General features: G+C 42.7%; 1 protein-coding gene across 2 annotated transcripts in view; it reads right to left on the bottom strand.

The window, feature by feature from the left end:
- mtm (phosphatidylinositol-3-phosphate phosphatase) overlaps positions 1–12511 on the bottom strand; it is a 34021-nt gene that overhangs the window by 13191 nt on the left and 8319 nt on the right. For both annotated transcript variants that reach the window (XM_050184005.2, XM_050184006.2), the window contains 4 exons: positions 11030–11188; positions 8052–8126; positions 7452–7640; positions 1903–2298 (listed from right to left, as the gene is read on the bottom strand). In XM_050184005.2, the coding sequence (XP_050039962.2) occupies positions 1903–2298; positions 7452–7640; positions 8052–8126; positions 11030–11188 (819 nt within the window). The remainder of the gene's footprint in view (positions 1–1902; positions 2299–7451; positions 7641–8051; positions 8127–11029; positions 11189–12511) is intronic.

The following is a 12511-nucleotide window of genomic DNA, read 5'->3' as shown; positions in this document are numbered from 1 at the left end:
GATCACAACCACCACCTGGCATTGAACACACAATTCCTCACTGCCACAGCATACAAGATTGCGTGGTGCACCTCATCCTGGAGCAGCTTTGTAACAGCTCCTCTCATTCGTAGCATGAATGTAGCAGTTTTAACGGAATGTAGCAGGCAGCATTCCCGCCTTTGCAATTGTGCTAACTGCACATAATAAATACATTTATTGTAGACAAAATTGATGTATTATACACTGTTCTGAAATATACCACTAATCGGTGAATATAACTTCAGTAAAATCCTTGTAAACATTTTAAGAAATTCATGTAAGCTGTAAATTCATATATCAAATTTGTCCTCTCTAGATGCTCGACACACATAGTTTACAGAACTGTGATATCTGTTTTTGGTGCAGAGTGATGGATTTGTAAACTTTGTGGCTCAATTTTTCTCAGCCCCTTCAGGTGTCATGTCCACATTCGTGGACACATGTTTTCGCCAGTTCTGTCGAGTGGTGGCGAAGAAAACGCAGCAGACACTACGCTTCAAGTAAATTGAACCCCCCTGTGTGATCAACGTGCCTTGATTTAATTTCTGATGTATTCCATAGAGCTGGACAACCTTGCAGAAGCTGCTACCATGTTTGATGAGACGTTCGATGTGCTGAGTACCAGCAATATATAAATTTTTTTTTCTATTCGTAATGCATGCAATCAAATAATGAAATTCTGCATGTGCTTCAAGCCTGTTCTTGAATTTTCTTATGCAAGAACAGAGCATTACTGACTGCACAATTATTTTAAAATAATTAACCTCTAATCACGATGACTTATCAGACAATGCACAAAACGCCATCCTACAATCTTGCCTTGCTTACAGTGAAGTGTGCCTTGGAATGAATTTGCATACATCTGACACATTTATAGACCATCTCTTATAATACATGTCTGAAGGGGTTAAACTTACCAATTATAATTCATTATATAATTAATCATTACAATTCATCCTGGTCCGGGACCAGGACGAATTTTTCTTCAACTGCGAGGCTTTTCTTTTGAGGAACCCATATGGGTTTCTATTGTAGCAATTGGTACAAACCGGTGGATGCAACTTTCCCTTTAAAAATTAATTCTCTCCACTTTGCAGGTAGAGAACTATTACCTCAAGCTTACCAATTCTCTGGAATTTTTGTAAGAAAATCGCAGGCTCTAAATAAAAAAACTGCTTCCTACAATCACCAGAATTTGATTTTTTCTCTCAAATACAAAAGAGTTAATTTAGATCAGTCCATTGGTTGTCTCATAAGAGCATTTCTGCATTTTACATATATTAGAATAAGAAAATTGGAGTTGGCCCTGAATTAAAGCTTCCTCTCAAGCGAAAAGGACAAATGAGAAGGAGCTGTAGTTTAATAACGAGAAAATCCAGATTGATGACTTCTGCCCAGGTGGTGCTGTGTAGTATTAGGACAGAATGAAATGTGAGTGATCAAGAAAAAGAAAGTCTGAGTACTTCTGACATGCCTGAATACGCAACATGGTTCTACTACATATCTGGCTTCTAATCACTCCACAGCCCTAGAACTCAAAGTACACCAATGCCAATGCCACACATACAGGTAAGCATGTGCGTGAACATGAGCATGTAGACACAAATGTGTGCTTTACTCCATTTCTGGTGAGTTTTGCCTTTTCATTGGCTGAACCAACATGTCATGACTATGGTGGAAACATACAGTAATCTGTAGATAGACATTCAGTTCCTCCCAATGTACTCTGCCTGGAAAAGGAAACCTCACATTAATGAGCTGACATCAGTGATCAAAAGGAGTTGGCAGCACTAGAAAGTTACAGAATCAAGCGAGCTCAGGAAACCCAAGATTAAGGAGCTCACATCAGTGATCAAAAGGAGAGGAAGTGCGTTAGCTCACCTGAGCAAACTTGTGGCCAAAGCTGAGCCACTCCTTCTCAATGAGCACTTCGAAGCCTCGAATGGTGCGGTAGTAAGGGTCAAGCATGAGCATGGCCAGACTGGTGAGCTGTGCGGTGCGGTCCCACCCATCCGAGCAGTGCACCAGCACCGACCCCTTGGCCCCTTCGAGGCGGTGCGCAACACGCAGAGCCCCAGCCAGCACGGCACGCACATGTTGCAGCCAGTGGGTGGCCTCGAGCGCAGAAAGCCAGCGGGACTCGTCTGCTGCACTAGGGAAGCAGGTCTCCTTGAGCTTGCGCAGGCTCTCCCGCATCACGTGGATGTTGTGTATGTCCAAGAAGCACAGCTCGGTGCACCGGTATGCCTCGTCGCTCTCGTAGCCACCACCCTTTGCCTGCGTGCAGGGCCGATGCAGACAGTATTCCAAGCATTTGCTCATTTATGATGTGACTGGCACTTCTTTCTTTTTTCTTTTTGATCTCCCATAGCCCAAGCAGCCCTTGGGTTGACAGGTGCTGCTGTAGTGGAGGGCTCCGGAGATTAATTTTAATCACAGAACACTCTTTAACGTTTGCCTAAATCGAAGTTCATGAACCAATAGGTATGCCAAATCAATAGGTATGCAGAACCAACAGACACACAGATAAGAAACCAATAAATGCCCCGCTCTGGCTAACTCTGGTCGCACTGCCTTCTCGGTCCAAGGATATATTTTATTTATATATGACTGGTGGTAGCTACTGAGAGCGTGCAAAGTGCTAAAAATCGTAGTAGATTGGGTCATTAGACAACTACACAATGTTTTACCCTTTACCCTAGTTCCACTTTTGTTTCTTTGCAAACACTTTGCTCCCATGCACAAATCTGTACTCTCCCTACGGCATCAGCAAGCTGGCTTTCCAGCATAACTTAGTTTTTATTTATTTGTTTATTTATTTATTTACAGGTATACAGCGGTTTTAAATTAGACCAAGCAGGTGGGATTCTTTACAGACAATACAATATTAGTTTTTCACTGTCCAAACATATAAAGAAAAATGACACACGAATAGAACAAGAATGGATGAACATATTACAATAACAAGGTAGAATAGATGCCACACCATATTTAAAGGGCAGACACAGTATGCTCAAATGCTGTGACCGTATCTGATAAAAACAAACTGGCAGGCAAGGCATTCCACTCCTGGACTGTGCAGGGTATGACGATGATGAGATGTGCGTGCTGCAAATGGCTGAATATACTTTTGCGTGTTGAAGTGCAATGACCCTTCACATAGGTTGTAGAGAAATTTTAACCTTGTGATTTTTCTTCGATGCTCCAGTGTGGGAATGCTGTTCTCGCGCATAAGTGTTGATGGTGAATCAGTTGACCTAAATTTATTGAAAATAAAACGAACAGCACGCCTTTGCACCACTTCCAATTTATGTTTATGTTTACTGTAAAATGGATCCCATGCAATGCTTCTATATTCTAATTTTGGTCAAATGAAAGTGTTGAAAGCTAGAGGTTTGAGCTCAGGAGGTGCCAATTTCAATTTGTGTCTTAAGAAACTAAGCTTGTGAGTTACAGACACGCAAACATCATCGACATGCCTGGACCAGGAAAGGGCTTTGTTTATGGTAACTCCCAAATATTTGTAGTCGCTGGCTTCTCGTATCAGAGAAGCATTTATAGTGTAGGTGAAGTGGACAGGATTTTCTTGTTCATTACGTGTAGCAGCACATTTTTCTCTGAATTTAACTTCATCAACCATTCTTAACACCATTTGTTAATACCTAGAAGACTGTTACTTAAACTGGATTGATCTTTGTGGCACACCACCCTACGAAGTATCGCGCAGTCATCCGCGAATAACCTAATGTGAACACTGGGATCCATAGCCGAAGTAGCGTCACTGATATACATTAAAAACAGAATGGGGCTGAGTTTGCTGCCCTGGGGTACGCCAGAGACAACAGGTAAGAATGTAGAGCAGAAACCATTGATATCTACGAATTGAGTTCTGTTGGCCAGATATGATCCTATCCAGTTAACTATAAAATCTGGAAGACATTTGAAGTTTTCTGACAAGTTTTCCGTGCGGTACACGGTCGAATGCCTTACTAAAATCAAGCAGTAATATATCAATCTGTCCTAAAGAATCCAAAGCCAGTGCCAATTCGTGAATAATGGTTACAAGCTACATATTAGTTGATAACCCCTTACAGAAACCATGCTGGAATTTAGAAATTAAATTGTTAGCTTCAAGAAATTTGTTAATAAAGTGAGTGATAACATGCTCTAGTATTTTGCAGCAAGTGGAAATTAGGGAAATAGGTATGTACTTTTCTGGATGACGATCACCCACGCCACGCACGAATCATCAGGCAATATAGCAGAGGTCAAAGATAGACTAAAGATGGTTGTCAAGATATGAGAGATCGGTTCAGCATATAGATGCAGGAAGGCATTAGGAATACTGTCCAGACCACTACGTGATTTTTCTTTAATGCTTAGTATCAAAGACAAAAAGCCTTCGTATTATATTAAATCTGGTTCATCGCAAGACAAGGAAGAAGGCCGTTGCGGCTCAGCATCACATGGTGAAAAAACAGAATGAAAATGTTCATTAAACTTTTGAGCTATAATCGTGGGATCAGTGATTAAAGTGTCTTGGTTTTTTAACTTATCAATGTGAACCCTGGTATCTTTCGTGTAACGCCAAAACCTGTCTGGGTTTGTTTTCATAAATGTGGGTGAAGTAACAAAGAAATACCTTTGTCTGGCAGATGATACCACACTTGATAAGCTCGACTGAAGGCTCTGAATTAGCCCTGCATTTATTCCCTTTTTTCATTTTTGGCTTTTTAGCCTTCGTTTCATGTGCAAAATATTTTGGTCAATCCAAGAGTTTAAGCAGTTATAACGGATGCGTCGAGTAGGAACGAAGTTTTCTATACACCTCAAAACAACTTCCTTGAACTTGTACCATAATGTGGCTGCGTCTACTTTTGGTAGACAATCAACAAAGTTTAAAAGCTCATCCAGTATTGACTGGTTGTCTGCCTTAAGGAAATATTTCACTGTCTCTAAAGCTGGCATGGAACTTCCAAGACAATGTGAAAGCCGGCATGTAAGTGATATTAGCCTGTGGTCAGACATGCCATCTTCTATTGTGATGTCATGGTCATTTAGGCTTCCGCTAACAAAAAACAAATCTAATATATTACCACTTTCACTGCAACGGGTCATGTCATGCACAAGTTGTTCCAGGTCACATGCCGGCATTACGTCGGGCAGCGGATTATCCAGTAGACCGATTATGTTTTTACAAGACCAGTTGATTGATGGCAAGTTAAAGTTTCCGGCCATAATTATTTTACCGCGTACATTCGATGACATGTGGTCATGTAGTTTAAGTAAAAATTGTAGAGGGGCAGAAGGAGGCCTATACACTGCGCACACTGTGAAGACGTGACCCCAGCAGTTTACAGCCAAGAAAAGGCTTTCGTGGTCTTCTATTTGTGCCTGGACTACAACAGAGAGCGTGCGTTTTACAGTAACTGCAACGCCACCTCCTTGGCACGACCGATCACGTCTAAATATTCGATGGGATGACTTCACTATCATGTCATCACTTACACTATCATGTAACCATGTTTCAGTTATAATTGTGACGTGAGGATCATACCTTGCTAATGAAGCAGACTTCCTAATGAAGGGTTAAAGGAGGAGAAAAGGTTATCACGTTACATGAGCACGGTTCACAAATATGACGTGACATACTTTCTTGAGCTGGTAATTTGCAAAAGAATCTTGCGCCATATTTGCGCAGATGCGGGAAGTGCGTGAGAGCTGAGGAGCTTAAACGGGTCCTGTAACACCCCTTGGGCTTGTTTGAAAAACACAATTCGCGGATAGTATACACAGCTGTGAACATCTCAGCCAAGTTTTGCAGCTGTGCGCAGTGCGTGGAGCTCGCAAACAGAGCGCGAATTCACCTTTCCCTCATACTCTCTTTTCAACAGAAGCCTGTTCCTCACTCCTTCCTAGATGCTTTATTTCGTAATACAGAGTGTTTTTCTTTAGCTCTATGGCAAATAGCACAATTCTAACCCTTGATCTAAATTACTTGATGAGGCGGCCATTACTTCCACAAGAAATCAAAATGTCCGATAATTAACATAATTATGCTAATTAATTTTTAGATTATTTTACACCACATATTTCAATCTATGTATTATAGCCAATTATAGCCACATGGCTGATTAAAGTAAATAATCAAAATTTAATTATCATAATTACATTAATTATTTGATTCAACGTTTCAATTTCTTGTAAAGTAATGGCCTCCTAATCAAGTAATTTACACCAAGGGTTAGAAATATGCTACCTGCCATAGGCAATATTTAAAAAATTTGGTGCAGCTAAAGAAAACACCCTGTATAGCAGATTACCATATGCGGCTGCTATTGGCCAATAGCTGACATCAATCAAGAAGAGTGTTTGTATCAGTGTGCTTTTTGCTACTGTTACTGCGCATATTTATTGATGCAGTTTAATAAACAGGGTAACTAAGCGAAAATTTGCTTTCGAATTTCAATAAAAATTACACATTTCTGGAAGAAGCCGACTATCATCTGCTCATCGACTCATGCTTGGCCATGGCCGCCCGCATGGGAATGAAACTTTGGCCTCCCTGCTTATCAATGTCATAGTTGTTGGGTCTGGCTAATTTCAACTAGTTCTGAGCACTCAACTAGCCTATACCTAGGTGTAGCTTAAGGTGAGACCGCACGTACGCTTGCCAGCACGCGATCACTCACAGCTGCTCCTAATTCGACGCCTTGGCAAACTTTGCTTCGTTTGAGCTATTTATAGCACTTCAAAATGCACACGTTTGATGTGGTTACTATCCTTCGGTCAAGCAGGTGCAGGAACAAGTCAGTCTGCACCACGTAGCACAGCCAAACTGGGGCATGTGAGCACGAGCAGGCATTTAAGCACAATCTTGCAAAAAGCAAACACTGCGCATATGCACTGCAGTTGCACGTAGCTGCGGTCTGCTACATGACGTAGATACCACGGGGTGCCGGGTCCATGGCGTCTACGTGAACATCCAAAATCAAAGTTGAAGTGTGCGCCATGATGATGTTCAGTAGGCGGAGTGTTGCGGGCATGCCCCAATCCACTGTAGCCTTTGCAGTGCAAGTCATTGAACAAGAAATGGAAGCACCGCTAATGGGATGTTTGACTGCCAATAATTCTGCTCTAGCTGAACACATTGAAGTACTTTTTGCAGCAAAGTATTTCTAAAATTGTCTAATTTGACTTCAAATGCATTTCTTGGCTTTGATAAAAAGTGGTTCAGGGCCCCTTTAAGTGACTCAGTTTATTTCACTTTCTAATTCACTCTGGTAAGTGTTCTTATAACACTGTTTTTCAACTGTTCGTTCCCCAAAGGTCACACGAGGCTTAAGTGGCAGCACATGCAAGGAAGGGCTACATCTGCACCTTTGATACAGCTGTGGCTATAATATTGGTGGCTACTAGGGCGAGCTCACCTTGTTGGCCACAGCATTCACGCTAGGTCGAGCATCCATTATGAAGAGCTTATGCGAATGTGCATTGGCGTCCATGATCATCTGCAGGTAGCTCTCGTCTTCTGTGCTGCGCTTGCCGCTCACGCCAACATTGGGTTGACTACAACGAGTTATGGTTGCCTGTCCCTCTGGGTGGATCCAGGACAGCACCTGAGGCCAGCAGTGGCAATCAGTTGAGAACATCAGGAAACATCTGGCGCTTGTTCGGTCAAACTGTTGAAGAAATACCTTATGCAATAAATGAGCTTACTCGAACAAGCCTAACTTCAGCCTTTTGTCAGGTTTCACAGATAGATATCTGGTAATCCTGATTGTATGCACTAAATTAACATGCAGCAGCATACATAACTGCCTGTTTGCTGTCAGCACATTGGCTATAGCGAGATGCATCATTTTGCCCAAGATAAAGTCTATCACTTCATTTCTGACTCTACATGAGCATGACATTATATGTAGCTTTTGGACATGTCTTATTGGCTAACAGTCGTAAGGTGCTCTCAACTTCGTATGAAAATTCAAGTGCATGAATGACATACAGAAAAGAAAGTGAAGCTAACATACCGGAATGCGACCCCGGCTTCGAAAACTAGCCACGGCTTCCAAGAGACTGTCGTCAGCTGCAGCTGGAACGGCTAGCTGTGGCAAACAAAAACAACAAAATGTGATGGCATTATCAAACAATAACTATTTATTAGTGTAGTTTAATAGCATATATAAACATGTTTGAGTGAGCTCTTTAATGGCCATTGCCCTACTTGGGACTCAAATATATACTCATGCAAGGCCTAGAAGATTAAAAAATACATCGCGAAGCTGATATAATCTCAACCGGGTAAGGTGGGTCTTCCCCGCAGGAATCAGGAAAGGACGACGAAGCCAGGCATCACGGCGATGAGAAAAAGTAGAAAAAATTGTATTCATTTCATTGGTACATGGATGCGACTCTCATCTGAGTCTCGAGCAATTCTTATTTACACAGTTATTTGAGGCCAGCACGGCCTCAAATAACCTCTGGCCGTCTTCTTCCAGAGCCTGTCTTTCCCTCTGTCCATCCTTGGTGTCAGCTCATGGAAAAGGGTGATGCCGTCTTGACATTCGGTTTCTTCTTCTATCCTTTTGCCCATCCTTTTCTGTCAGCTTGGGGAAAAAGGTGACGTCGTCTTGACTGTCGGTTTCTTCTTCTATCCTTTTGTGTCAGCTCGTGGAAAAGGCCGACGCCGTTTCTGAGAAGAGGGCAATTATGTTGACGTGGGGAAGCCCGTTTGAATGCTTCTCGTACCGGACAAGTCGATCATAACAAAGCTTATATTAAAGCAGTTTCTTCAGTTTTGACCATAAAACAAACGTGTTTATGAATAGAATAGTATGTAAGCTATGAAGTAGCACTCCCTTAAAGGGACACTAAAGGAAAAGTGATACATCAATGCTCAAGGATGCCTAAAGCGTCAAAGTTTTAGTAAAAACTAAAGAGCAAAGTTTTAGTAATAGAGAAATTGAGATAAATACAGGACACGACTTGCGACTAACTAGGGACATTCAAGTACTAGCCCAATGACGAAGGCACTCCTCATTTTATTTCTGTAGCTAGTACTCAACTCCTCGTAATAAAAAGATAATTGCATTGCATTATAAGACGGCAGAAAATGCTACTTATCCGTCCAGTTCTATTCGATGTTTAGAAAAAATAACTCACTGACGTTACCCGTGACAATGAAGCGGGCGGTTGAACGGTTTCATTTTCGCTCAACTCTGCACCGCCCATGCTTTCGCGTTTCAGTAGTTTCGTTCTCACATAGTGCTGTGCTGGTTTTGCTGGCTCACTAAACTTCCATAAAATGCATGTAGCAGAGGTTTCCATGTTCTGTGTGATGTCGTGGGATGCCCAAACGGTTCACACCATTTGAGGAAAAGCTGCTGCAGTGGCAAATACAATGCTATGTCTTTGATCTCTCTCTCTCTCTCTCTCTCTCTCTCTCTCTCTCTCTCTCTCACACACACGCAGACAGACAGACAGACACACACACACACACACACACACAATGTAGCACCATCTTCTCATGGGCGGGCAATTTGAATTGGGCTAAAGGTATCTAGGTATCTGCACTCTTCAGACGCTATTTTCTCTTAAACAAAGTATTTTCTTGGCATGAAACAAGCACTTCTTGATTTTTGGAATGGTATTTTAACAGTCCACATTGACTTAATATTTGCCTTTAGTGTCCCTTTAAAGATCTAGTGTGGTGACAAATACAATGAAATTGACTACAAGATTTATCTGTTCATTGAAAGAACTTGTGCATTCTTAATCACTTTCATATTATATTCGAATTGACTCTTCTATTCTCACCGTGTTTGAATGAATGAAAATTGACCATATCAAATCTACTGACATCTTTTACAGCCAAGGACCAATCAAGTAAAGCCACATATAGCTTTTGCCACAATTACAATAAAAAAAATATCCAGCTTAATATTTAAGGAAGATATCAGGTCTGTAAAAAAAATTCCTATGTGCTTTCTTATAAACTGTATTAAATATGTATGTTGAGCTGTTTCTTCCGAAACAATGTGTTAAAACATGAGTAGTACATCTGTATAGCCTACGGCAAGAGCTTGTGGAGCAAGGAATCTGCAAGAAATTGAGAACGCTTAAGCTTTGCCTTAAAGAGTTGAACGCAACAGCATTAAAAAATCCCCAAGTGCTTCTCACGCTTTCTGGCAACTGCAGCTTATCTAACCGTAATGTTTACCAGGAAACGCTGGCAGTGAACGCTATGCACAAAGGCGAGCGTTCTGGTAGAAACACGGCCTCTTGCGTAGGCTGTGATGTGGCGGAGGCGAGCACCATCTGGAGATGTTGCAAGGAACCAAATGCGCCACTTTATGGCCTTTGAGATTTGTGCGTGCGAAATCTGGAAGGCCATTGTCGCTCTATAAATGGCAGAAATGCTGAAAAAGGGGATCGTGTCTTTTTTTTTTAGTTTTTGCATAACAGAATTATGTTTTCTCGTATATTCAAATTACAATCCGATGCTATCATGTCTGTAGGCTGTGTGTAAGTCGTACTTTACGATTTTTCTACGTATTTTAGCTTGAGAAATTCAATTAGTTCAGCAATTTCCTTGTGCCACATGGAGGGCCTGTGTGGTTGGGTATGCGTGGTTCAAAATTCTTTTTTGCCAAAGCGATGTCCAACAATGGATGCGGGACGCTGACGCCAGATTTTTCACGACATGGGGCTCTTAATGCTTTTGCGTTAATAACTACATTTTTTTGTGACTTCGCCACTCAGTCTGAAATTTTGGTGAACGATGTGATGGTCGTGCACGGAGGCATCCACTGCACATTTAGATTTGAGAGTGCAGGCAATGGTTGAAACAAATTTTAAATTATTTTCACAGATTCCATGCTCCAAATGCTTTTGTGTTTAGAGGCAACACTTGGGCTCAGTCATATACAAGCCAGCATGCATCAAGAAGTATGTGCTGTATGCAAGACAGCTGAATGGGTCAACTCTGAAGCACTGTGCTTCAACTCACAATGGCGGGATAGGTGTCACACAGCTGGTAGTTCTCGTTTGCACGGCTCAGCCGCCAGCTTTCAGTGGGCAGGCCCTGACGTCGGTATTCAGCCAACGGGTCGTACACGGCCCAGCCATTCACAGAGTACCGGCCACCGTACTCAAAGGCAAACAATGGCTGTAGTGGGTGAAAAAAGAAAATGGGATAGTTTGAATATTCACGCAGTGCTATCAGTACCAACTGCAGTGTGAACAGTGGACTGAATGGCTTTCAATACACATTTACAACCCTGTGCCACTGAGTGAAGGCAAACAAATGAGGGTGGCATCGCCACCTGCCTTTTAGTTTTGCATTTTTTAGGGCTTAGTAAGCTTGTGTTCATAGTAACAATACCCTTTTGGTATTCCAGAAGCGTCATTTAAATGCAATTTAGTTTTACATTTCTCTTTAGTGCCTCTGCGAAGATGTCTATTTGTTATATTTCATTTTCTTTATTGTGCAAATTCTTTACAATGCATTTCTAGCATAACCATGAAAAATTGTAAGCAGGTTCTAGTGGATATTAGAGGTTACTTAAGTGGAATCCTCACAAGAAAAAAATTTAGTGCAAAACAGCATTTATTTGGGCTTGTTGGTCCAGTCACCATCATACTTAACCCAAACACAGCTCAAGCACCTTCCTGCTTCCCCTGTGGAGGGTACTGGAGACTTTTTGTTGGGGTGACTGAATGTACCAGCTGTTACGTTTCGCCTACGACGCGCGGTATAGCCAGCGCGGATGCAACGGACACCGGGGCTTCGTTCAAAGCGGCGGACATTTTGGCCCGTTCAGCGCCGCCGATACGCCTCCCCGCCACGCGCGTCCAGGCATGTTTCAGTGCCACATGTCTTCAAGTGTGCGTGTGTGTGTGTGTGAATGGTGGTGCCCACGCTTGTCAAAGCGCGGCAGCTGGGGAGAGGAGCTCCCCAAGTGTGAAGCGAGGAGGTCTGACCGGCGCCGGCTCGGCGGATGCCTCACTACACTCGTCTCAACATGTCTCTCAGCCTGTCCGTGCCCCGCATCACGTGCGCCTCTGACGAGGCGTTCCTTCTTCCCCTCGACTCCGAGACTATAAAAGCAGCTGCCCTCGGACGCCAAGAGAGAGGCTCCGATTTCTTCTGTCGAGTAACGTGCTCTCCCGTCTCTCCACTTCAATCGACCTGACCGCCCGCTCTTTTGCGATGCTAGAATAAACAAGTTGTTCTGTTAGCAGTCGACTCATCCTTTGCCAGCACCTTCGGATGCTTCCAGTTGTGCCCCAGGCCGCCAGGCCAACGCTACCCTTGGGGCTTGCGACCCATTTGCAACAACGGGTGTCAGCGCTGAGATTGCAACAACTCGTGCCAGCGGTGCGATTGCAATAACGGGAGTCAGCGCTGAGATTCCAACACAGCACAATGTGTCTTCCTTCCAAAGCATTCAATGTTTACTGACCTCTTCAGTTGCACATGTTGATAGCA

Source organism: Dermacentor andersoni, chromosome 4 (genome assembly GCF_023375885.2).
Source record: "Dermacentor andersoni chromosome 4, qqDerAnde1_hic_scaffold, whole genome shotgun sequence".
In the NCBI taxonomy this organism is placed as follows: Eukaryota; Metazoa; Arthropoda; class Arachnida; order Ixodida; family Ixodidae; genus Dermacentor; species Dermacentor andersoni.
The sequence above is the reverse complement of the archived record's forward strand: the minus strand, read 5'-3'. Positions and strand labels throughout refer to the sequence as shown.